This window comes from Pholcus phalangioides, unplaced genomic scaffold, assembly GCF_987345545.1.
Source record: "Pholcus phalangioides strain wild (caught in Gottingen) unplaced genomic scaffold, Ppha-v1.0 ptg000003l_1, whole genome shotgun sequence".
NCBI lineage: Eukaryota > Metazoa > Arthropoda > Arachnida > Araneae > Pholcidae > Pholcus > Pholcus phalangioides.
Window position 1 is genome coordinate 20,801,655 of NW_028301596.1, and position 24,977 is coordinate 20,826,631.

The following is a 24,977-nucleotide window of genomic DNA, read 5'->3' on the forward strand; positions in this document are numbered from 1 at the left end:
CCATATACAGTGTAAAAATAGAATTTACAATTTACACCTCTAAAAGCATTTATGAAGGTTCAAATTTTGTAACACTTACCGCATTCAAAATAGCTTGTAGCATAGGTTCAACTTTTCTTCCACGAGCATGTGAAACCAAGTAGTGCAAAATATTATCACCAGAACAACTGACTTCCAAAGAGAGTTGACAGCCAGCATCAAGAAACATTTTTACCAACAGTAAACAACCCTGAAAGAAAAATTTCTCAGCAAATCCTTGCAATACTTAAATTAACAACAAATTCATTCAACAAGAAAATGTAAAAATACTCTTTATTAAAGATAAGGTTTAAAGGTTTTTAAAGTAAGTATAATAAGTGTTATAATATTGAAAAGTGCAAATAAAGCATATTCAGTTTAAAATTATACGATACTACATACACTGTATAATAAGTGAAAGTTAATAACATAACACAAAACTGAAAATAATAATAATTGGATGCTTTAATTATTTTAACAATACGCAATCTATAAGAAAATTTTCTCGAGCATTAAGTAAATGATGCTTATTTTAAAATATTGAGTACTAGAAAAAAAAGAAAAATTTATTAAATTTTACAAATTTTCACTATAATGTGTTTTTTAAAAATTTAATAGCCTAAGTTTTTTGCAACAGTATCAGAGTCATTCACTCTAATTTAGGCATTACCTCTTTTACAGCCATATTGAATGGAGATTCACCTTCCTTGTTTTTCATCATAGGGTCACAACCATGGTCCAAAAGCAGTTTCGTTATTTCTTGAACCAATGCATCATGTTCCTGTTGAGCCTAAAATATTTTCAGATATCACAATAACAAAAGGTTTTTTCCTCAACAGAATGCAGATGCTATGGCGGAAGTATCAAAGCTCAAAATGAGACTGGAAACATTTGGCCAACAAAACCAAAAAATGAAAATAGATTAATGCAATGGGAAGCAAATTTTTTTGCTAAAACTTCAACTGATTTTTTTTTCACTGCTACTAAACTGTACATGGATATCGTAAGCATTTTTTCTGAGAAATTTGCAACAAATTGGTGCATGCCAGAAAGTGTGTGCGTGGTCTTAGTGTATTTATCATGTCAGAGTTATGCATGTTTCATGTTCGGGAAATACTGCCATATATCTTCCAGATAAGAAGTGAAGGTAGCATTGTCGCTCATGTCTTTCAAAGATATTACTCGATATATACACAGCACATATCAAATGGGGGTATGGTAAACCGTTGATCCTAGAGGTACACTTCCAATTAGAAAAAAGTTTCCAAATAATATGTAGTACTGAGATATGTCATTCATGATGTCAAGGGGTTGTTTGGTTATTAGAATATATAAAAACTTTTATACAGTCTGGCCAAAAAACACAATTAGAAAGTTGTTACCCTCTCTCTCCTAATGCCAACAAATAAAATTCCATGTTTTAAGTCTTACCCTCATTGAGATATTAAAATTCAAAAAATGGAGGAAATTTAGAAAAAACAGTATATGCGGCAAAACCGTTTCACCCGCATTTAACACTCTGTTCTTTCTTAAATTTCCTCTATTTTTTGAATCCGAATATGTCAATGACCATAGGACTTAGAAACATGGAATTTTATTTGTTGGCATTAGGAGAGATAGGGCAACAACTTTCTAATTGGGTTTTGGGGCACACAGGCCTGTATAAAAAGTTTTTATTTAATAACTATACAACCTTTGAAACACGAATGACATATCTGAGTACTACACGTTATTTGGAAACTTTTTCTAACTGGAAGTATGCCTCTAGTATCAACGGTTCACCAGTAAAATGCCATACCCCCTCTTTGCTATACACCCTGTACATCATATAGACTAATTAAAAAATTTATTTTATAGCATTAAGCCTGAATGAAAACAGACTATATAAGCAAATAATTCCAAGCTTTCTAATTAGCTTAAGCTATCTTGGAAAAATATCAGTCTGGTTAGAAAGTGATAGATAATTTTTCCAAATGGCCAGTCAAAATCATCAGGTTCTTTGCAATGAGCCGAATTTTTCAATTAGCCTAAAACATATATATATCACCAAAATGAAACAAATCCTTGAGATCCTTTCCCGATAGGCATTTTTTATTTCTAAGCATAATAAATAACTGAAAATTTTATCACTGGTTGCAGTCTGTAAAAAACATGATTTCACCTTTTTGTATTCATCAAATTATAAGCTTTTTTGTGCCAACCAAAAGTTTAACCTTTCTCTTGCATTTTCATAAAAAAATATTAATACAGTCATACTTCAGCTATCAAAGATAATTGGTTCCGGAATAACATTTGTTAGCTGAAATGCAATTTCGCATAGGTTTCATGAAAACTGTTTAATTTGTTCCAGGTACAGCTTGAAATCTGAAGATAAGTTTTACAAAACCCTAAGAAGCACACTGTGAAAAAAGACAGACAGGCAGATAGCTGAAATTTACAACTGCATAATTGGATGAAGGAAAATTGAAAGGAAGATGAGATATTGAAGATCTTTTTATTTTACACAACCCAGCCACGTACATAGGTGTCCTCTTATGTGATGTGGTAAGCTCATATCTGTGTCTCATACTTATACAGATTGAAAAAATAATCTCGGATCAGGGCTGTATAAGAGCATCATAGGGCCCCAAGCACAAATGCTTTTTAGGCCCTTACCCAGGTGGAAAAGTCGGTTTAACGATTCACATGCTTACGCTGTAAAATATTTATTAACCAGATCATATTTTCACGAGGTCCACAAGTCATACCCGGATAGGTCCCATACCTTAAGATGGCACTGCCTAAAATGTTTAGATCCTTCAGTTTGATACTGAGAGTACCACACTGGAAAAAAAAATGTGTGGACTGAAAGCATCAAATTATAGGCTTTTTTTCATGTTAAATCATTAATTTCCTCAAAAATGATTCAAAAGTATTCTGGAAGTGAAATAGAGTGTATATCTGGCAAGTGATTCTGAGGCAGATATAAATTAAGCAGCTTTGAAACACAATAATTGTGATTGTGAAAAAATTCAGCTCACAATGCTTCTGTGTTATGTGAGTGCATACATCCATGCCAACTAAAGCATTCATTAGTTGAGGTAGAAATATTGTGAAAAAAAAAATCTTCATTAGCTGAAAAATTCGTAAGCAGAGGTATCACTGTACTAAAGCTAATTAAGTAAGAAACTTACTTTTATTACAAATTTAAGACTTTCAAAAATGAAAATCGGGACAATTTCAATAGAACTCATAAAATAAAACTGGATAAAAAAATAAAAATAATAAATAAACGAAAGAAGTTTCAATTGTAATAACAGCACACAACTCTGTTTTACCATACCACATTTTAAAAAGATGAAAAATCATGAATCATGAGAGATGACCATGCTTTCAAAGGTGAAACATGCTAAAAATAAAATGTAAAGGATAAAATCATGATGATAGAAAAACACAAACTGAAAATATTGAAAAAAATTTTTGATATAATGTTATAATTGAAATAATGAACATGCAGACTCGTTGTTAGGTAATCATGCTATGACAATGATGATGATGTTAATGATCCATAATTGGGAAGGGAAGGAAAGGTGATCTAGCAAGCAAAAGGGTAGTTTTGGGAAGGAATTGGAAAGACACAAGGAAGCTAAACACATTTATATTTGAAATATCCGCATTTGATTTCAAAGAAAATAAATGAGAACAAATGCATAATAACAAAGGAAGATGATCATTTGATGGAGCACCTACTTCTTCCATGAATAACTGAAGCTCCTCCTGCTCCTCATTATCGTCATCCTCATCTTCTAATTGTGATGAATTTTGGTCTCGCTTTGGCAAAACTTCATCGTGAAAGTTGTCTCTGGCATCAAACCTATTCACCTGGGAATTCCCTTCCTTCTTTATTGAGCAAGCACAAACATGAAGCAGGGACAGGTGGCAGTGCGAGTACGGGGGAAGGTGGAAAGATTATGAATGAGTGCGAAATGATTATGTTCCTTAATGAAAATGGAAACTGAAAAACTTGCTTATATAAATGAGAAAATATTTATTTCTTCCCTAATAAAAAAATCACGAAAGGCAAAACATGGAATAGTTATTTATATTTTAAATATAATTACCATTTTGCCTAAAAATTAACAGATCAAGTGCCTATGCTACCAAATTTTTCAGTTTCCAAAAAAGACAGATGAAGAGATGAAAATTTATATTACTAACATTATGAAGGAATGATCATAAACCCGAAAAAAACATACACAAATATTGCATACCTTGATTTCGGTTTTCATTTCTTCAACTTCAGCCATAACTAAATGATGCAACTGCAACCAGAAATTTTTTGGTTATGCAAAATAATAATATCAATAGCGCAAGGGTATTTGGAGGTTCAAATAGTACGGAAATGATAGATAAAAATATACTTACAGCATTATTACCCATGAAATCAACTTTCCCACAGTCACACTTCTGTTTTACAACAAGAAAATGTACTCGCTCAAGCATTGAATGATTCACACGTGATCTTAATGCTTGCATTACTAATGTCATTCCTGAAAAGAAAAATGTATATACCGTATATACTCACGTATCAGCCGACTCGTATATAAGCCGACCCCCCCCCCCCCCTTCAGGACCACCAAAACCGCAATAAATTGAAAACCCGTGTATAAGCCGACTCTAAAAAAATCCGTGCATTTTAGAAAAAGAAAATCTTATATTTTCATGCAAAATGAATAGCTAGCGGAAATTTACAATAGAAAATGATTCAAACTTTTTAATCCATTTCTTTTGAGTCTCCAATCGTAATCCATCATAGGGGGTACTGCATCTTCGTTTTTATCCTCATCTGGGCTGTAACAGCTATTACACTTTCAAAGAGGATATCATCTTCAGTTCCATTCATAGCATTGCTGATGCAGCACTTTTTGAAGGATCGAATGATAATTTCGGTGGAAACAGAATTCCACATCTCATGTACCCATTGACATACTAGGCCAACGTCAGGTTTTTTCAAGGCACCACTTTTTGTAGTTTCTTTAACATCGGAACCAGGGCCACAACTATGGGGGTGCAGGCGGGTCTGGTGCCCCGGGCGCAGGACTAGAGGGGGAGCAAATTTCACTCTTTAATCTTCCCTTCAACATTATGAGGGGGCGCCAAAATGCGTGCTTGCCCCGGCTGACGAAACATCTAGTTGCGGCCCTGATCGGAACTCATCCATTCGATCCACAAATTCCTCATGTAGTCTTTGAGAGGCTTGTTGATGCTCACATCTAAAAGCTGTGCAATCGACGTTAGCCCACCTGGTATCAAAGCCAATGATGTTTTCGATTTCTTTGCTTCGTTTTTGACATTTTCGGGGGTTTGAACATATCCCATAATAATAATGCTGGTTTCTCAAACACTGCAACAAAAATGACTACTGATTGCGGGGGGTCAATATTTTTTCACCAAAAAGTGACCCGAGTATAAGCCGACCCCCTCACTTGAACGAATTTTTCCACAAAAAAACTCAGCTTATACACGAGTATATACGGTAGATTTGTAGACATCATTTCTTTCAAAGTATTCAGCAGCAATTAACATAACAAACAATGAATATGGGATAACAAAGGTGGTGCACTTGCTTCCTTGACTTGCATATTATTTTTAGGTTGTTAGCATGTTATTTGTATATCTCTCTCACACAGATTATTTTCAATGTTTTTTTTCATTTTATTCACTGGTAATTGATTTTAATGGCAGCCGACCACAAGATAAGATCATTTGAAGGTTAAAAAATTTCTAATTTTCTTGGGGAGAAAAAACACAACAGACGAAATCCATGGGGGAAAAATCATTTTGGCTTAAAGCAAAGTATCCTACACTTTTAGGTTAAAAGCGCTTTTTGTATATCAAAATTTTCTCCACGGCACCTCAATTCAGAACCAAGTTACAGAGTGGTGAAATTGATAAAGTAAAAAAATTATTGTTTTATGAGTAATTCCCAAATACTTTACATATGATGTAAGAAATAAATATGTTTTCAGAGGTATTAGCAAATCTTCTAAGAGGGAAATTCGCTGGAATGCAGTGAGCAGGAATAACACAGAAATGCCTTTAAAACCTGCAATATACAGTCGACACTGATTTTTACATACTCGAACAGACTTGAGCAATTATTTTGTAAATGGGAAAGAAGTGTAAAGACATGGTATATTGTTAGGGATCAGAGGACTAGCTTGTAAAAATGCTCAGTTCATAAAATTGAGTGGTGTTTGTGTATACACAATGAAATAAAATTATGACTGATGAAAAAATTTTCTTTTTCAAAAATTTATGTAGGATTTTTATTGGGTTGTTCAGAAAGTAATTTCATTTTTTTTTATGAAAATGAAAGACGATTTTGTTATAGTGAATAAATATTTTATTTAATTATATACTGTCCATTCTGGTCCAATACCCATGCCTGGCAGTAGCATGATTCAAGCTCATAAAATTTTTGTTGTTTGCTGGCAAAAAACTGATCCAGGTGATTTTTGACCGCCTCATTTGAAGTAAAGGTTTTAACGTCTACAAAATTTTGTAGAGACCGTAGGAACAAACATTTTTGTAGGAACAAATAATAATCAGAAGGTGCCAGGTCTGGAGAATATGGTGGGTGTGGCAGTATATCCCATCCAAGCTGTAAAAGCTTTTGGCGAGTTACGATACTTGTATGAGGTCTCGCATTATCTTGGTGGAACACTACACCTTTTCTATTGATCAATTCTGGCCTTTTCTGTTTAAGTGAATCATTCAATTTGTCCAGCTGATGACAGTACACTTCAGAATTGATCATTGTGTTGTCCGGTAGAAGCTCAAAAAAAAACTTTTTACTCTTTCTTTTTTATTCCATGATCTCTTGCATTTAACATTGTTGTAGACAACCCATTTCTTGTCCTCAGTGATGATGCGCTTCAAAAATGTATCATTTTCTTGACGTTTGAGAAGCAAATCACAAACGTCAACGTGACGACACAATTTTTTTTCCATAAGAACATGAGGAACCCATATGTCGAGCTTTGAGATTAAACCTAGGTGTTTCAAATGATCATGAACGGTCAAATTCGATAAATTTAATCTCTCAGCGATCTCACAAGTTGTTATTTGCCGGTTTGCATCAATTAATGCCTTTATTGTGTCTTCATCAGCTTCAACAGAACTTACAGAACTTGGTGACAGCTTGAACAGAACTTGACTTCCTTCCAGAACTTGGTGTATCTTCAACATCAAAATTGCTGGATCAAAATTTTGCAAACCAGTTTTGGTACTGGCGTACTGTCAATACATTTTCTCCATACACATCGGATAATATTTTTCTTGCTTGAATAACATTTTTGCCTTTTCTATAGTAAAAAAGTAAAATATGCCGAAAATGCTGCTTTTCACTTTGCATATTTGAAAGGGCACCAACCAAAAACTACTGCGTAGGATCAATCGAACTTTCTCACAAGTAAGCCTTGCTATATTAGCTGTCAAAATATATAATGATTATGCGGCTTAAGTGTGAAGTTGGCTGTGAAAAAATACAATTAAGTCCTCTGTTGGAAAAAACGAAATTACGTTCTGAACAACCCAATAGTTATAACTTTGTTTTTTAATCAGTAGATGGCATTGAAAAATAAATATTATTATGACGATGAAGAGATTAAGATTGGCAACAGTGAGTTGCCGGAAAAAGTAGGCTGGAAAGGTCATGTTTTGTTGTCTGTGATCGTCTTGTATTTTTTGTGCGCGTAATAAATGGTAGAAAACGGATGCTGCGTGTTTTTTCTCTGTGAAGAGCCCACATTTATTATTGAAAAATTTTCACTGTTTTTACAGAAGCATAAAATTAAAAAATATACATATATGACTGAAGACATACCGCTATCATTATGTACATCAACACTAACATCGATGCCAGGCTGTTCAACAAGAAAATCTACGAGTCCCATGTGTCCTTTCATGAATGCCAAACTTAGAGGTGTTATCTGGAAAGAGTATCAAGTATATTAAGTAAGACATATAGTTATACATAGATAAATATCTATATATATATAAAATTTATTTTCTGCTTGTCTGTGTGTGTGTATGTTCTCTATACAAATCTACAATTTTAGATCGATTGTTGCCAAATTTTTGAACGGGGCCCCGACTTGAACGATATGCTACTTAAAAAGTTTGTCAGACAGATCTGGGAAAATGCCCGAAATGGGCAAAAAAACTGTCAGGCAACAATGGTTTCTGGGCCTCAACAATTACTTTCAGAATGTTTACTTTGGCTACAGTGGTTCCCTGGCAATGTGTTTCCAATGTGCATATGCCTTCACAATGATTTGTCACTTCTTTCATGCTGCCAATATATGTATAATAGTTTCTATACCTTTATAAAGGTTTGTCACTTCTTCAATCCTCCCAGTAATGAGACTTTTTGAATAGACGTCATCATCAGCATAACTTTGAAGAGCAGGCAAAGGATTATCTCCATAGAAATCAGTGTTAAAATTGCAGATTTTACTGTAGAAATGTGGTAATTTAGTGGGATTTTCCACCTCATCAATAATTTTAAAAATTGTAGTAAATTCTCAATTTTTGAAATATTGAGTTCGCTTAGAGACATGTGAAGCCCAGAAAATTAAATATAAAGTGATTAGCCAGATCTACTTTTGAGTTGGATATCCATGCAATAACATTGATTTCAACTTTTTATTTATATTTTCTCAAGCATGAAAATTAATGTCTATGTATTCAACTGCATAAATTCATATAGTTTAGGAAATTTTAAAATTAATTACGGGCCCTGTAAAGTACATCAAAGAAATTCCATAGCTTTAATTAAGCATTTTTCAAAGTAGAAACAGACAGATGGATAACTTAATTTTGAGGGAAAAAAATCAAAATACCTAGCGCCCAAAAAAAGGGAAAACTATTCATTTCTAAGTTTCTTTAATCTAGATTTAATTCTTTCATGAGTCGCACAGAAAGTCACCATATTGGTTAACTTGGACACAGTTTGTATGTCCCTCAAAGAAAGAGGGAGATGTCACGTGATCCAAAAAGCCTCATTGAAGAAAACCCAGGCAGCGATGGGTATTATAGCTAGTGGTCAATCCAATGACACTATTTTTCTATACAAAGCTAAGATTCAGGCTAGCCTTCCATAAATTAGAATTTGGGTGAAAAATTTTATAGCAATATTTTAATTACCTGCACATATTTTTTTAATATTCAGAACAGATGTTCATCGGTTCTCTCATTCTTTATTACAATTGTCTAACTTTGAAAATAACCACTGGTGATTACAGAATTTGAATACAAAAAAATTAAACCAACCTTCCAATCATTAGGCAGATTTAAACTTGCTCCAGCTTCTACCAGTAGTTTCAAACAGAAATACCAACCATATGCTGCAGCATAATGTACAAGTGTATTCCCTGAAGAGTCTGTGGTGTTTGGGTTAGCACCCAGCCTCAATAAGTATGATGTGACATGAGCATGGCCATTTATTATAGCATGAGTAAGAGCAGTACGCTGTTTCTTATCTGTAAAAATACATTTACATTAAGATTAAATTTCTCATTTAAAACTTATATAGGAAAAAAGAATTAAAACAAATGTGATTGCACACAAAATATAACTAAATTATATACTAAACTTCAATGTTAATTTAAAATAATTTTTGAATAGAACATTCAGAGATCTAATGAATTATTGTCTATATAGATTAAACAGTTTTTTTAAACTTGAAAGTTATTTATCATATCTCACCTTTGGTCTCAACTATTCTTGCAGTATGCTCAATGAGTACACGAACGATATCTTGATGTCCTTTCTGAGATGCCAACATAAGTGGAGTCAACTTGTCGTGCTGTGCATTTGTGACTTTATCAACTGTAGCTTTGTGTCTCAATAGTACTCGAACCACGTCCTAAAATATCAAGAGCAACTTTATATGCCCAGTAGTTTTCACACAACTTCTCATTTGGAATTTTAACTGGGTCTCACTCTTCACACATTGTGTTTCTCATCAAATACTAATTAACATGCAACAAAACTAAAATATCATACAAATCGCATGGACGTGAAATCTGGTTTGTAAATGGGTAAGACATTTAAAGGAATACTATAATGAAATGTTGCTCAAAAATATAAAACTTCATTCAAAATTTTTGATTCTCCCGTGTTCCAGATTAAATGAATGAATGATTTTGGGCATCATTATTTACTGATATCATAGCATTTTGTTAAATGACTATAAATCTGTCTGTTCAATTTATTGAAAAAATTATCAAGACAAAAAAGTAAAACATATTTTTCCAATTTTAAGATATCGGGGGGTATACATACTATGTGTCCATTCTGACATGCTAGATGTAATGGAGAGAAAGACTTTTTATTGCCCCGGTCTACCATAGCTAGGTTGCTCTTATCTTGGACCATAGAAACATCATTTGCTTCTTTCTTTCCAGAATCTGAAAAATATCAGGAAAACCTGTATTTTATAATTTAAACTGGTTATATTATCTAATTGTCTTTTCTCTTTTTATCCAAACTCTTAATAACATAAAAAAATGGCATTACCATTAAAAAATATTTCAGACACAACAATGCTAAATGGACGTGACAATTTTTCCACAACATTATTCAGGAAGCTTTTAAATTATGTCCTACTGCATACTTGCCAACTACTACAGAATGTCTATAGTTTCTACAAATTTCTACCATAAAACTGTAAAGAATTACAGTGAATCACAAAATCTACGGAAGTCTGTTTCCAAAAGTATTTGTTTTTGATTGGAGATTTCTCTGAATTCTATTATCCTATCATATCCTATCAAGTAGAAAATAGTGTCACACAAAGAATGCATCTCCAAAAAATGAATGTAGAGCTAAATTTTAAATGAAGTGAAGCAACCTTGTCATTGATAGTCCTTGTAAAGATTTGCTTTGTTTGACTATCTGCATATCTGTAAGTTGAATTGCTAGGTAGGCCCTTATAACCCTTTAGGACTGAGCTCAATCGATCGTGCAGGTGAAATACGTTTTCAAAAATTTCCCAGTCTTAAAGGGATACAGAAAATGTTTTAATTGCTGAATTGAAAAAAAAAAAAAAGAATGAGCAGAAGTTTAATAATTTATCAAGTTTCTTCATAGCATTTTTCATAGATAAGTTTCTACAAAGAAAGCGGAAGAGGGATGTCAATGACAATGAAGCCTGGTAGCATCCTTTTCCAAAAAATCAAAGAACTTTCATTGATTTTAGGAGGAATATTCGTGACAAACAGGCCCAAATTTAAACATAAGACTAAATCAAAGAAACAGCTATTTTTCAGATTTTATGTTGAGGTGAACTCGGAAAGAAAAGTCACCTGGTCTCAACCAAGACTCGAACACAGGCCCTCTTGCATGCCTGCCCGGAATGAAAGAGGGTCTTAGCTTTGCCATGGGGGTACTCCCCTAGGACAACATAATAATAGTACGATAAAAAATAATCACCCTAGAATTTAATTTTAATTAATTAATAAATCTGAAAGTTCATTAAATACAGCACTTCATTGGCACTGGAACCTAGAAGGCTCAGGTCTTTCAAAGCAATTTTCTGACGTCACAGAGTCCCTTAATAATTCATGAATATTCAATGCAATCCCAACCCGCATATGCCCTTGTGGGCATATATACAAATTCAGCAACCATAGATCCCCTCCCCCGTTTTCTTCGTATCAGAGCTCCTGATACGAAGGAATCCATTTAACTATGGCACTTATGACCAAACATTCTTTCCGACACAAGTTTCACAAGCTGCGCTATGCAAATGAAGTCAGTTTCGGACTTGCCATGCTGAACTCAAAAACCTGTTTTTAGCCCACAACGTGTAGCGGTTTTGAGGAAAGCAGGTGTTTGCGCATTTGGGCACTGAGTAGAGTGCTGAGTTTAGACACGGCTTTTCAGATTGCATTTCGCGCACAGACAAAACAGATCGCTCACTTGAACTCTCTCAAATGCATATACGAATTCATAGTTATGGTAAAGATCAATGCGATTAAAAAAAAAGAGTAAAAATCAGTAAAACACTGCCAGAAACTCAGACTCAGTTTTTTTAAACCGATTTCCGTAGTATTCAGAATGTCTCCTGTAGCTCTTTAATTTATTGCGGCCGTCCGTAGAAAGTACGGACAATCTGTAGCAGTTGGAAACTCTATATTGGACAGAGAAAAACCCATCTACCTCTATTTCTAGAAGGCCATCTACCTCTATTTCTCTACTTTTACAGCATACTTGCCAACTACTATGGAATGTCTATAGTTTCTATGGATTTCTACCATAAAATATAGAATTACTGTAAATCACAAAAAACTATGAAGCTATGGAATTATTTTTTTCGAAAGTATTTGTTTTTGATTGGTGATGATGTCACACAATGGCCGCATCTCCAAAGAATGAATATTGAGCCGAATTTAAAATGAAGTGAAGCAACCTTGTTGATAATCGTTGTAAAGGTTTGCTATTCTGAGGATGATATCACTCTCTGCTATCCATATGAAGGTTTTTAACAGCTGGCTGATGCAAAGATGAATATTAGGAGGGAGAGAGAGAGAGAATTCAACTGCCCTTGCGGGGAATCAAACCCACGTCCTCTCACTTGCCGGGTGAGTGTTCACCCGGTTTGCTTTGTTTGGCTGGCCACACATCCACAAGTTGAATCCCCAAGTGGACTCATATATCGAAAAGGTCTGATCGCTGCATTGGAAAAAAAATTTAATAAGCAGAAGTTTAATAATTTATCAAGTTTCTACATTACAGATTTCGAGGATAAGTTTCTACAAAAAGGAAGAGGGATGTTGATGACGATGTAGCAGTAATAGCGTTCTTTTCCAAAAAACAAAAGAACTTTCAATTATTTCATGAGGAATATTCCTGACAAACAGGCCCAAACATAAACAAAAGGCTACTTTAAATGTTTGTTAGAGCTGGATAAATACCCAAATGGTCAAGTTGAAGAAAATAAGAAAATTTATTTGAATTTTTAAAATAGTCATGAACAGAAAAAATTGGGAAGGTGAGGTCCACCCTCCCATCAGCAAACACTGCCACTACAAAGAGGCTCGGTCCCAAGGTTGGCATGTATGCCCCACTGCCTCAGGCTATATAAAATAGAAGAGAGCTGTTTTGGTGCATGCATAAACTTGTCTAGACATGTCATGCTCATGAACTACACTTTTGTTATTGACATTCTATTCAACTTCCTAGAAGCATTAGGAAGAACATGGTGGTAATAAAATTGGCCATTTCTCACAGGAAAGAAAACGAACCATAAAAGATTGAGCAATTAGACAAGCACAAGCTTTCACCAGTAGTCTCTTTACTAACACGAACAATCGCCAAACAAGGAAAAAAAACTTATATAGCCATATAGGAAGAATTTTTAGGCAACAAAGAACAATTAACAACATTCACAATCAAAAAATTAAACAGGTAAGCATTACAAATTGTTCAATGGTCTTTTTCTATCGTAAAGCAAAAAAGGAATGAATTAGAATTGTCATGAATCAAAGATTTTCCTGTTTATATTGCAATGTTTTTAGACAACTCATGAATGAACAAGATTTAGAAAGTTATAAATGAGATTTTAACCCTTAAACTGCTTCTATCATCTATAAATAATGAATATAGATTATTTAGCACTAACCAGAGGTAACAAAATGTCGGAGTAATAGATCCACATTGTGTGCACGTCCAGCAGCCGCAGCAGTGTGCACAGGTGTGTTTCCTTCTGATTCAACCTCTTCTAATGATACATTCCTGAAAAATATATACAGCAAAACCTTGTTACAACTATACTTGATATAACAATAAATCTCGCTACAATGATATTTTAAAATTTTTGTTTGGAAATGGCTATACTCTAATGTTACACTGCCGCCTCTCAGCCTCTCAATGTAATGATAATCTCTCTACCACAGTATTTTTTCTGCCTGCAAAACATTGTTACACCAAGCTTTCACTATAGAAGAATAATTCTCTGAGTAGATTATACCTCTCGCTCATTAGTTATGTGATGGGTTTTATTTACATTTTTGTGGAAAATGTAAATTTTGGAAGATTGTGAAATAAAAAAATATATAATAGTATAAAATAGCTGAAACTGGCAGCTTCTTTTAGTGATAAGTTCCATCAAATCACATATCAAACTTTAAAACAGCAAATATCAAATTTTTTAAAAGAAAATTATGGTTTTGAAAGAGGATTTAGAGTTGGACTCACAAATTTTATTTGTGTATAATATTGTAAATTAAAGATAAATAAAATATAGTAGACTCTCAATAATCTGACCTATCCAGTAATCCAGCAATCTTTAGGCGAGTTTTCTTCGAGAATAGAAGAGGAAATATGTAACTGTATGTCTGCGTGCAGACGTTTATGTTATTTAAATGGGCTTTTTCAATTGACTTTCAGTAATCCGGCGATTTGGATAATCTGGCACACATTGGCCTGATGTGTGCCGGATTAGCGAGAGTCTACTGTACAAATAATAAAAACCTAATGCAGTAAAATGTATAAAATTCAGCATTACTATAGTATTTTCAAGTGTATATACACACAATAGAAAATTTCATTTTCACTCACTAAGATTCTACTTAACTAACTAAAAAACGTATCTAAAAAAAACTAACTCAATATTTGTAATCCCTGCTCTAAAGGATTACCATCAAGAACCAATGTTAAAATTGGATAAATTGGTGTTTTACCTTGAAATGAGAAGCTCCAAAGGACCAGTGCTTTTGCATACAGCTGCATAATGTATAGGTCGCCACCCATTGTCATCTGCAATGTTATACTCAGGTGAAACTGATAACAGCTCTGCCAAGTACTGGGGATTTGGATTTATTGCAGCACAGTGTAACGGTGTTACCTGCATCAAAATTGAATAAATAAATGTATAAAATAATAACAACCACTAAAAAAATTAAAAGTTGAATAGATTCCTTCAATGTTTTTCTGTAACCGAAGGTGACATCCATAAGTGTATATACAATATAAGTATATGATATACAGTAAATATATGTATGTATCAGAGGTACTGCTGTACTCTAATTTACTTGATCCAGGTTATTGGCAAAATCTGGGTTCTTTTTGAGTGAAAGTGCATCCCTCTAAAAAAAATTAAAGTATGGTCTCGTCTACCCCATCATTCACTGGTGTATCCCTGTTAATCAAATGAATAATTCATTTCTAAAAAAATGTTGAATCCAAAGTTTCATTGAAAAAAGTTTAATTTACCAGTTTGATAAAGTTCTTTTACTTTCCACTGTCTATTTAGAAAAGAAAGATTGAAAAGAAACCTGTTAACACTGAGAATTTAACACATGTAATAAATCTGAAATAAATATAATTAAGTTTGGCACATTTGTCTATTTATTAATAAATCAATCTACAAATTCTCTTCTGACTGGTCTTCCATTTCGGAAAACCTTAGCACTTTCAAGAATATCTTCTGATTAAATTCAAAGCAAATGATGCTGACGCTTATTCATATAAGTCCTTGTGAAGGAATTTCCTGGTGGAATGATTTTCTTTTCCCTCCCAGATGGTCGACAACTCTGATCTACCTCCTTTTAACTGCCACATATTTCCACACCTGAATATGGGAGCTATGTCAGAGCATTACTGTGTTGGTGAAACTTAACAGTGTGCTTGTGTGTGCTCAGCATTTGGCGTGTTTTGTGTTCATAGGTAGTGCCATCTATCCTCCAAATTGCTAATGCGTAGATTTGAAACTTAATATATACATATTTGTATTGTAGGCCTGTGTGATCATTGTGGCAGCAGAGCTTTTTATTCAAAGAGATAGACAACTCAAAGTTTGAAACCTTAGATAAATACGAAGAAAGCTAACCATTAATGAGACTGATAATTTTTTTTATTTTTCCACCTTCTTCACACCTATTCAAATTTAATTTAATTTTCATGGCAAAATATGTGTAGTGCACACATCATGTATGAAAATAATGATGCCAACAAAACAAATGCAGAAAACAACAAAATGGATAAATTGTTAAATTAAAGGTATATTTTTCCCTATTTATCAAGCTTACCAACTTTATTCGGGAAATATACAATAATTGCCCATAATAGTGATGAATGAAATGAAATTTATCAAACTCACCAAGACGATTAATGATTATGTATAATAACTGGAGATTACGCATAATTACATTACTGATTTATCACATATACATCAGGGAATGGGAAATCCCAAGCACAAAGCCACAGTGGTGACTTAAAAAAATTTGCATTAGCGCTTTAGTTTTTTCTATGTAATGATAATTGAATTAAGGGAATACTATATCATAAATAGATGAATATAATGATATAATATTACAATTTACCCTTGCGTTTGTCCGGCCTATGGTTTTCTTAACAACAGACACTGCTCTAAACTTGGACAGGGCTTGCCTCTCTTTCACTAACACCTTAAATAAATACAAAAAGCACGAAGGATGAATATAGGCAGCTAAAATTCAATAAAAGTAATAAAAAAAAGAAGAATCAAGCCCCAATAACTAACCTCTTTATGAAGATTTCCAAAGCCATATCCTCCATGAATAACAGCTTCAGTAACCAACTGACCAGCTAATTTGTGATGACCGTTTCTGATTGCAACAATGATATGCTGAAAGACTTCATCTCTCTAGGATGTGTGGAAAAATTACAAAACATATATAAATTCATGCATTCATTCGTGCTTCCTGTGAAATCAGAAAAATAATTCAAATGTTCTAATACAGAATATTACATGAAAAAACTTCATTTTTGAAATCCTCATTTGAAAAACTCTCATCTTTATATAATGTTATTTGAATTATGATCAATTATGCTAACTGCAGTTATACAGATGCAATTTTTAGTTTCTCAATACATGATAATACCTCTGAAGAAACATAATATAATCTGCACTGCTTCAGGCTTCAGTTTTCATTATTATCATACATTACATTTGCACACTTTGCAACTTTTTACTAACTAATCAATGTTTTTATGCTTTCATTTGATGTCAAAATACTTACCATAATTTAAATTAGGGTTTTCCCCTACAAATTATAATTCAAGTTTAAAAATAAGCTTGAAATTATAAATTAAAACAAGGTTATCAATAACGGTAAGAGTCAATCAAAAATTAAAATTAGGAAAATAGTAAAAATTAGATTTTTAGATCATAAATAGTAGATTGAATTACCTGCCATGATGTGCTATAACTGTGGCCACTTTTGTCTGGAAATAATACATTTAGTGTTTCAACACAAACACCAACACGGAGTGCTTCTTTCACCAATGTACTGTCAACCATCGGATATGTTCTGTCACAAAAGGACAGATCCTAAAAACACAGTTTGAAAGAAATGGATTTAAAAACTCTTCCACCTTATTTTTCTGCATATACAGTCAAACCCAGATGTAACCCCACCATTTGTCTCGCACATTTCAGGCACTAAAACAAATTTGGCATTTTATTGAACCACAAATTAACATGTGTAATCTCCATACATGGGAGATTTGCTCACTGAAAAATTTTGGCGCAACACAGTGTCTGCACTAAATTGCGGACTGCTCTGGGGGGCGCTACAACAGGGGGTTGAACTATAATATATGGATTTATAGACTGCTGCATATTTTATCCAGAGATTTTTTTCCTGGGAGGTTGAAATAGAAATAAATATTTTTTTCATAATTAATGAGTAAAAATAATTTTTTAAAGATACACAAATGACTTATGAATACAAGTAGGAAAAGATCAACATTTCTTCTAAAAAAACATGAACTGCAAACCTTTCCATCCCTTAAAAGATTTCATTATTTTATATATTAAATTTGCATTAAATGAATGACATTTCTTTTAGTGAAATTCACATCCGCTGATTTTAAACATCAAAATATGATGCATCAATTCCACTCCTTGCAAAACATTGGTTTTTCTAATTACAGTATATACTCCTGCGTAAGCCAAGTTTTTTTGTTGATTTTTTTTTTTTTTTAATTTGGGGGGGGGGGTCGTCAAATTTATGGGTCAGTGTTTTTGAGGAGAAAATATCTAACTCTGCCCCACTCCCCGCGCTTCATGAAATGGTCTCAGCACAGATAGTTTAAAGATCTGTGATACATTCAAGAGAGCTTGAATGAATTTCTTCCAAAGACATGAGATAGCTCGCCCCTGCATGTTAAAGGGTTAACTTCGAACTTACTGCACTCTTAATAATGTAGCATCTTTTAAAAATAATGAGAAAAATTATGTCATAATTTTTTTATTGTATTTTTGCAATAATGCATCTGATATTTTGACATTAATATAATGTCGAAAAAATTTTATTTCGGGAAAAAAAAAACCCACGATGATAAATAAACATGAAATAATACACAGATGACTTCTTACCTTTAGAAAAGCATTATTGCCTTCCCGGCCACCTCTGCCAGGTTGAACAGATCGGACCGAATGACCAAGCATCATGAAATTTTGTCTGCATGAAAAGAATCATTTGATGCATTATAAATAGTCCTTCAATCAACATTTGAATTGATAACAACACATAACAAGCAAATGACAAATACAGGGGTGGGAAGGGATGAAGCCTATTTTGGAGCAATTTCGGAGGAGCAAAATCAAGGATTTGGAGCAGTTTTAGAGCAAGGATATATAAATTGGAGCACCAAAATTATTGTTACAAGTAGGTATGGAATGATTAGTGATTTGGCCAAATAATTGAATACTCAGCTAATGCTTTGGCCGAACATCAATTTTCTTAAAATTGATCATAATTATAAATAAAACTGGTATTTTTAATTGAATATTAAATTATCAGTTATTTCAAATGATCAACATTGAATTTTAATTATGCAATAAATTATGCAATTGAAATAAATATTAAAAACTGGTAATAGAGGGATTTTTATTGACATGATACTGAGAAAGAGAGAGACAATCGAATTTAATGATCATGTAATAGTATTTTAATATTACTTAAAAAATTTTTTGTTCAACACTTATTACAATTTTACATTTAATTAAGAAAAAAATTTCAACCAATATTTACTCTCAAGAAGTAATACATTAAATTACGACTTATTTTCTTATTTTTCCATCTTTAGATGTTCTTTGCCTTTTTCAGTAGCTCAATACATATCTTGTCTAAGTACATCCTTCAGTTAGTTAATTTGTGTAATTCATGTCCATTTTCACCTTTTATTGCAATAGGATTATCAGTTTCACATTTTCATTGTTCTAGAAGTCCCCCCCCCCCCACATAACCTTTTTCACAGGAAAGGACATACACCACATAAAATAAAATATAATCAGTAAATTACTCTGCAAGGCTGAATACCGAATAGCAGCCAAATATTCGTCCCATCTCTAATTACAAGAAAAAAAAGCAATGAATTAAAGCAGTGCTTCCTATGGTTGGCGATGGAATGGCCCAGGGGGTGATAGAAGCTACGAGTATAACAGGATCCTATGGGTTCGCTTGAGTTAGGAGGCTATGAGAGGAAAAAAATTTCTGAAGGGAGTGATGGAACAAAAAGTTTGGGAAACTATGAATTAAAGCTACAATATTTAGGATTGATAACAAAAATGGGAAAAAAAATTATTTAAAAAAAGCAGCCATATTTTCTAGACAAATTTTTTACACCAGTCTATTTAAGATGACACACTTTTTGCTTACTGAGGGCACTATTTGCTGTCTGGAACAACAGCAGTTTAAATGGGCGGAAAATTTTCTATAAGTTTTCAATTTTTTTTATACTTAGAAAGAAACTGCTGCAAAATGGGAGCAAAGTTTGGAGAATCAACGTGACGTTTGGCAATTCGGCACTCGAAATTTAGCGACATTAGCAATTTAAAACTTGTTATTTGATGACATTGGCAATTTAACAATCTTTATTTGGCAAGATTGGCGATTTAACACTCACTATTTGGCGAAGTTGCTAAATTAGCATTCGTAATTCCGCTGACTAGCTCTTTTACTCGCGGAACGAAAAAATTTTCATGAACACTGGGATTTGACGCAATGACAATCGACTGTAGTAATTTCTGCTCCTTATAGTGGCGACTTTTTTCTCTTTTTGAAAATGGAAACTGATTCGCATTTGCGCTTTAAAGTTCAAAGACCATTGCAAACCATCTTCAGCAGCCCAATCACTGATATTATCGGGGTTTCGGGATGGAAATCCCGATGAGAGGCCGATAGTTTAAATAAGGAGTGGCACTTATCCCAATCTGATTTTCAGGGACAAAGTCTAGCATGGGAACTTGCAGGAAAAATTCAAAAATTGATTTTAAAAAAAAATCTGCAACCTTCTTTCTAATTTCGGGACTTCCTGCAACTCTTTCAACGAGAGACCAGATAGATTATTGGTTTGATATGTTTGTAGTGCTTTAAATAGAATCTGTCTTGGGATAGAGTTGCGAAGGGTAAATAAAAATTAAATATTTTTTATTGAAAATTTTCATGTTCAAATGTAAAAAATATCTCTGTAGTGCTTGCAAAATGTGAAAAGCAGACATGGTTAGCCCACAAAGCTTTTGCCCAATACTGTACTTTGCAGTGTAGTCAAACTACTTTCGAACAGAGACCTTTATTTTTTCAAGGTCACGAGATAGCGCTACTGTGGAAAATGGGAGGAGGGGATGTGGCACTGAAAAGTAAAGAAGAATAATACACACTCTTCTCGGAAAGAATCGTTTTGCAACAAGCACGGGAAAAAAGTTTTGCCGCCCTTTTCCAAAATTCCTGGCATACTAAGGCAAAATTTGTTATTTTGGCTATTTGGCGCAGAAAAATATGAAAATACACTATTGGAGCAGGGTGGCACCAGATGTTAATTTTGGCACAGTGCGGCACAGAGTTTCCACCCCTGCAAATATGATTATCTCGTTCCTACATCAAAACAAAGTTCAAACTTTGAGAGAACTTACCTGCCAGTGTTCTGATGTTCTAATAAAGTCTCTGGGGGATTAGCATATTTCTTTTTACTTGCACATAAAAAAGCTTTTATTGCACGGTGATCCTCTTCTAAAACTGCATATGCAAGTGGCGTGAGAGGGATGTCAACACTCCGAGGGCAATCCAACTATGAAAAAAAATACAATGCAGCATAAATACGGTTGAACTTATTTAACAGCAGGTTGAATGCATCATGATTATTGATTATCAGAGCATTGAATAATAAATGGTCATATTTGATTAATTTTTATAATCATATAAAGATGGGAGAACATAACGAGAAACTTACTGTGCAAACCCTCTGAGTGTCTTTAATTAACGAATTCAACATATTAATATCTTTTAGGTGAATGGCACGTATTAACAATTTGCTGTGAGCTGATGATGAAACATATGGAATGGGTACACTGAGGGAAAAATGAAGATATAAATAAATTTATAAAAATAGAAAGTTGCTCTGAAATTTCAATTTCTCAAAGATGCTAGAGGTAATTCATATTATTTCAAGCCATTGAAAATTCAAGTTACAAAATTTGATTTATGGAAAATGAGGTATTAAAATTACTTCCAGATAACAATAAATTATGGTAAATGAGCTTGACTATAGATACTGACAGATATAATAATTATCTTTCACATTTGAGAGTCAATTATTGAATATATTAAGAATAAATTTATCCCACAACCTGTGATATCAGTTTTACTCACTTCATCTCAAAAGTTGGGTCTTTTTCAAATATGGTAACATTTGAGTTTGGATGCAACCTCTCAACAATTTTCCTCAGCTTTGGAACTGGCTTCCCTGTTTTATTTGAAACAATTATCTTTCCACCTAAAAGAACATTATCAAAAATTGTGTACAAAATTTTTTTTCCAAAAAGATACGATGTTCTGATACTGTTGTGATCACAAAATAAAAAAATGTAAGTAACATGTAGAGATGTAAAATTCTCTGGAATAATCTTTAGAATATTTGGAAGGACTATTATAATAACTAGAGAAAATTCTTATTATTCTCAATGAGAATGTTCTCCAGTAATTTATAATAGTAGCCTTTCCACAGAATATTCTCAAGAATATTTATAATATATAATAAATAATCTCTATAAATAACTTAGGACTACTATTATAAATAACTTAGGACTACTATTATAAATAACTTAGGACTACTATTATAAATAACTTAGGACTAATATTATAAATAACTTGAGAATAATTCTCATTATTTTTGATAAAATATTCTCCAGTAATTTATAATAGTAGTCCTCCCAGAGAATATTTCCAGGAATATTCTCTGCCCCCCGTCTCTCTTCATATCAAGAAGAATGGGAAAATTTCAGTTTTTAGCCTTCAATATTAAACTTTAAAAGCAAGAAAATGAAACCAACATGATTGAATTGTACTATTTGTAAAGAAATAAGAATAATTCAAAATTTGAGTGTATGTCCATTGAATAAAATAACAGTTCTGTATCCTCTCAGAATAAAGGTGATTATATAACAGTAGCAATTTAATAAAAATAACAACAATAACCAATTTTGGTTTAATTTTTTTATTTTGAACATATTTCTGAAAATTTATCCTACTATAAAAATAAATTTTTTAATGTTTAAGGGCTTTCAAAAGTCCTAATAACAAAAACTATTTAACCTCTCACTATGACCAAAAATATTCTCAAATTAAAAGTTGTCATTGTGAGGTGCTTATGTGAAAAATTGCTTTGCTTTAACATGTTGAGTGCGGTTGTCAACATCCTCGTCACCTGATGCATGTGGCTGCTATTATTTTGAAATAGTTCCCACTCTTCCAGCATGGCTGAATCAAGTTGATCTCATTCTTATGCAAAGAAGCCACTGCCGGGAATTCCATTTTTTTCCATCATTTTACACAAATGGTAAGCACATTAATAACATGTAAGGTACATTCATAATATTTTTTAATGCATTATAACATTCATATTACCAGCATATTTACACTAAAATTTAACTAATTTTCTCCTAGTGTCCTTTATTAGATGCCTAATACTGACTTATGCAGCAATTTTTTTTAAATGTTACATACACATTTTGTATAAAAACGTATAATAAATTTGTAATTATTTATCTACATTTCATTACCTATATCTGTAAATTTATTCTTATTATCGTTACTGTTAATTTTCTGTAGGTATTGAGTGCTGAAAACATTTCTCTTGTGTTTTTTATCATTTATGACAATTGTAACTAAGTTTTACACGTTTTCAAAAAATAAAAATATGTGTGACTCAGTGTTGACAGCCTGCATCACAAAGGGATCATGTTCTCTGTGGCAGATGTAGACAATGTGCCAACAGCTTCTATTTTTCCAGAACGGACGTAAAAATAGGTAAAATATATCATAATACAATAGAATTAGTGCAAAAAGAAACAATTTTTCAAGTATGTCGATTCAACACAGGGCATTGATACAGGTTGAAAAGACCCACAGTCAATGTGTTAAATGTTTCAGGCAATGAAAACTGAATTATATTTTATAATATAAACAAAATTAGTAAAAAAATTTTATTATTTAAAAGAACACCAAATATTCTCTATTATTCTCCAACTTTTACATTCAGGAGAATATTCTCACCTCTCATCTCTTCTAGTAACATGAAACATTTATGATCTGTTAATGTAAAATGACACCTTTAAAATGCTTTCCTGTAACATCAGGCACCACTGATGCCACATAGAAGCATCATTTTTCAAGATGTTTCGAACAATGTTTGTGATTTTAGAATAATTATAATTTAAAATTTTTGTCTTTGTACCATTTCTTGGAATAAGAATAGATTTATTACCACAGTGAGAAAAATAAAAATATTTTTGCAATACTGCATTGGTGTACGGCAAGATTTTACATATGTGTCTTTCCGAAAGGAAATCAAACTTCAACCTAACACCAGTTTTTGTTTTATCTCACACGTGCCTATTTTTATGGAAACACTTGGTAGATGATCAATATTAATTCAACACCTGAAATGAATTCAATGAGCTGGTGATTGTAATAAATAAATAAAAAATATGTTTGGTTATATTCATCATTATTAGTAGACATTTAATTTTTCGTTTGCTAAAAAATACATTTTTTTAGTCTATGTATATATAAGTGTGTAATATGTATATATAATCGACAGCCTGCCTTGATCTGATTACCTTCTTTTTTTAGTTTCACTTTGACTGTTTCTCGAGATCTTAACTTCACTTTTGCTGAAACTGTCCTCAGTCTCTTTGCTCCTAAAAAATATTTGTATATTTAGATTTAAAGCACATAATATAAATTTTAAAATTAATAAAAGATGTAATAAATCTTGATATGATTTGCTACAGCGTGCACACACTAACTTCTGAATTACCCAATAAAAAGTAACAAAAAAGCGAGTAAAATGAAATGTTCAAAAATATATTTTATACATTATGATCTTATTAAAAAAACATATTCAATTCCAGATAAAATGAGTAATTACTATGCTATTATGCTATTGCATACATGCACATACAGGGTGTTCTGTTAATGAGCCAACAAACTCAGAGGGTTGCTAGTAGACATCAAGAGGAACAAAAAGATATAGTGAGCGAACCCACGAACACATTCAGCAATCAACTTACATCAACCTTTTTATCTCCTCTGGACTCAGAGCCCGCATGCAATTTTCACCCTCTCAATGTGGTTTGCGACACCATGTTCCATTGCAATTTTTGTTCCTCTTGATGCCTACTAACAACCTTTTGTGTTTGTTGGTCCATTAACAGAACACGCTGTATATATAGGCCTGTATGTTACAGTAAAGTATGGCTATTATGCAAAATCATTGATAAACGTGAATTTCCTGCATATGACCAAAACTTAGCAAAGTTAACCCCAGGGCCATAAATAGGAATTTTTGTGAGGGGGGGGGGGGAGAGAGAGAACAAAATCACATTTTGTTGGAAATCTAAGCAGAGATCGTTTTAAAGCAGGAAC

At 32.9% G+C, this 24,977-nt stretch overlaps 1 protein-coding gene across 8 annotated transcripts in view; it reads right to left on the bottom strand.

Moving 5' to 3' along the window:
• LOC149088252 (poly [ADP-ribose] polymerase tankyrase-like) overlaps positions 1–24,977 on the bottom strand; it is a 129,054-nt gene that overhangs the window by 60,349 nt on the left and 43,728 nt on the right. For 3 of the 8 annotated variants that reach the window (XM_089245961.1, XM_089245943.1, XM_089245981.1), the window contains exons 7-25: positions 24,170–24,250; positions 21,702–21,825; positions 21,283–21,400; positions 20,966–21,120; positions 18,428–18,512; positions 17,237–17,377; positions 16,568–16,690; positions 16,389–16,472; positions 14,748–14,911; positions 13,688–13,800; positions 10,348–10,472; positions 9,769–9,928; positions 9,334–9,542; positions 7,886–7,991; positions 4,423–4,547; positions 4,269–4,319; positions 3,748–3,897; positions 689–808; positions 80–229 (exon numbers count right to left, since the gene is read on the bottom strand). In XM_089245961.1, the coding sequence (XP_089102087.1) occupies positions 80–229; positions 689–808; positions 3,748–3,897; positions 4,269–4,319; positions 4,423–4,547; positions 7,886–7,991; positions 9,334–9,542; positions 9,769–9,928; positions 10,348–10,472; positions 13,688–13,800; positions 14,748–14,911; positions 16,389–16,472; positions 16,568–16,690; positions 17,237–17,377; positions 18,428–18,512; positions 20,966–21,120; positions 21,283–21,400; positions 21,702–21,825; positions 24,170–24,250 (2,384 nt within the window). The remainder of the gene's footprint in view (positions 1–79; positions 230–688; positions 809–3,747; positions 3,898–4,268; positions 4,320–4,422; positions 4,548–7,885; positions 7,992–9,333; positions 9,543–9,768; positions 9,929–10,347; positions 10,473–13,687; positions 13,801–14,747; positions 14,912–16,388; positions 16,473–16,567; positions 16,691–17,236; positions 17,378–18,427; positions 18,513–20,965; positions 21,121–21,282; positions 21,401–21,701; positions 21,826–24,169; positions 24,251–24,977) is intronic. The other 5 variants (XM_089245969.1, XM_089245935.1, XM_089245976.1 and 2 more) reach the window with 3 other exon arrangements.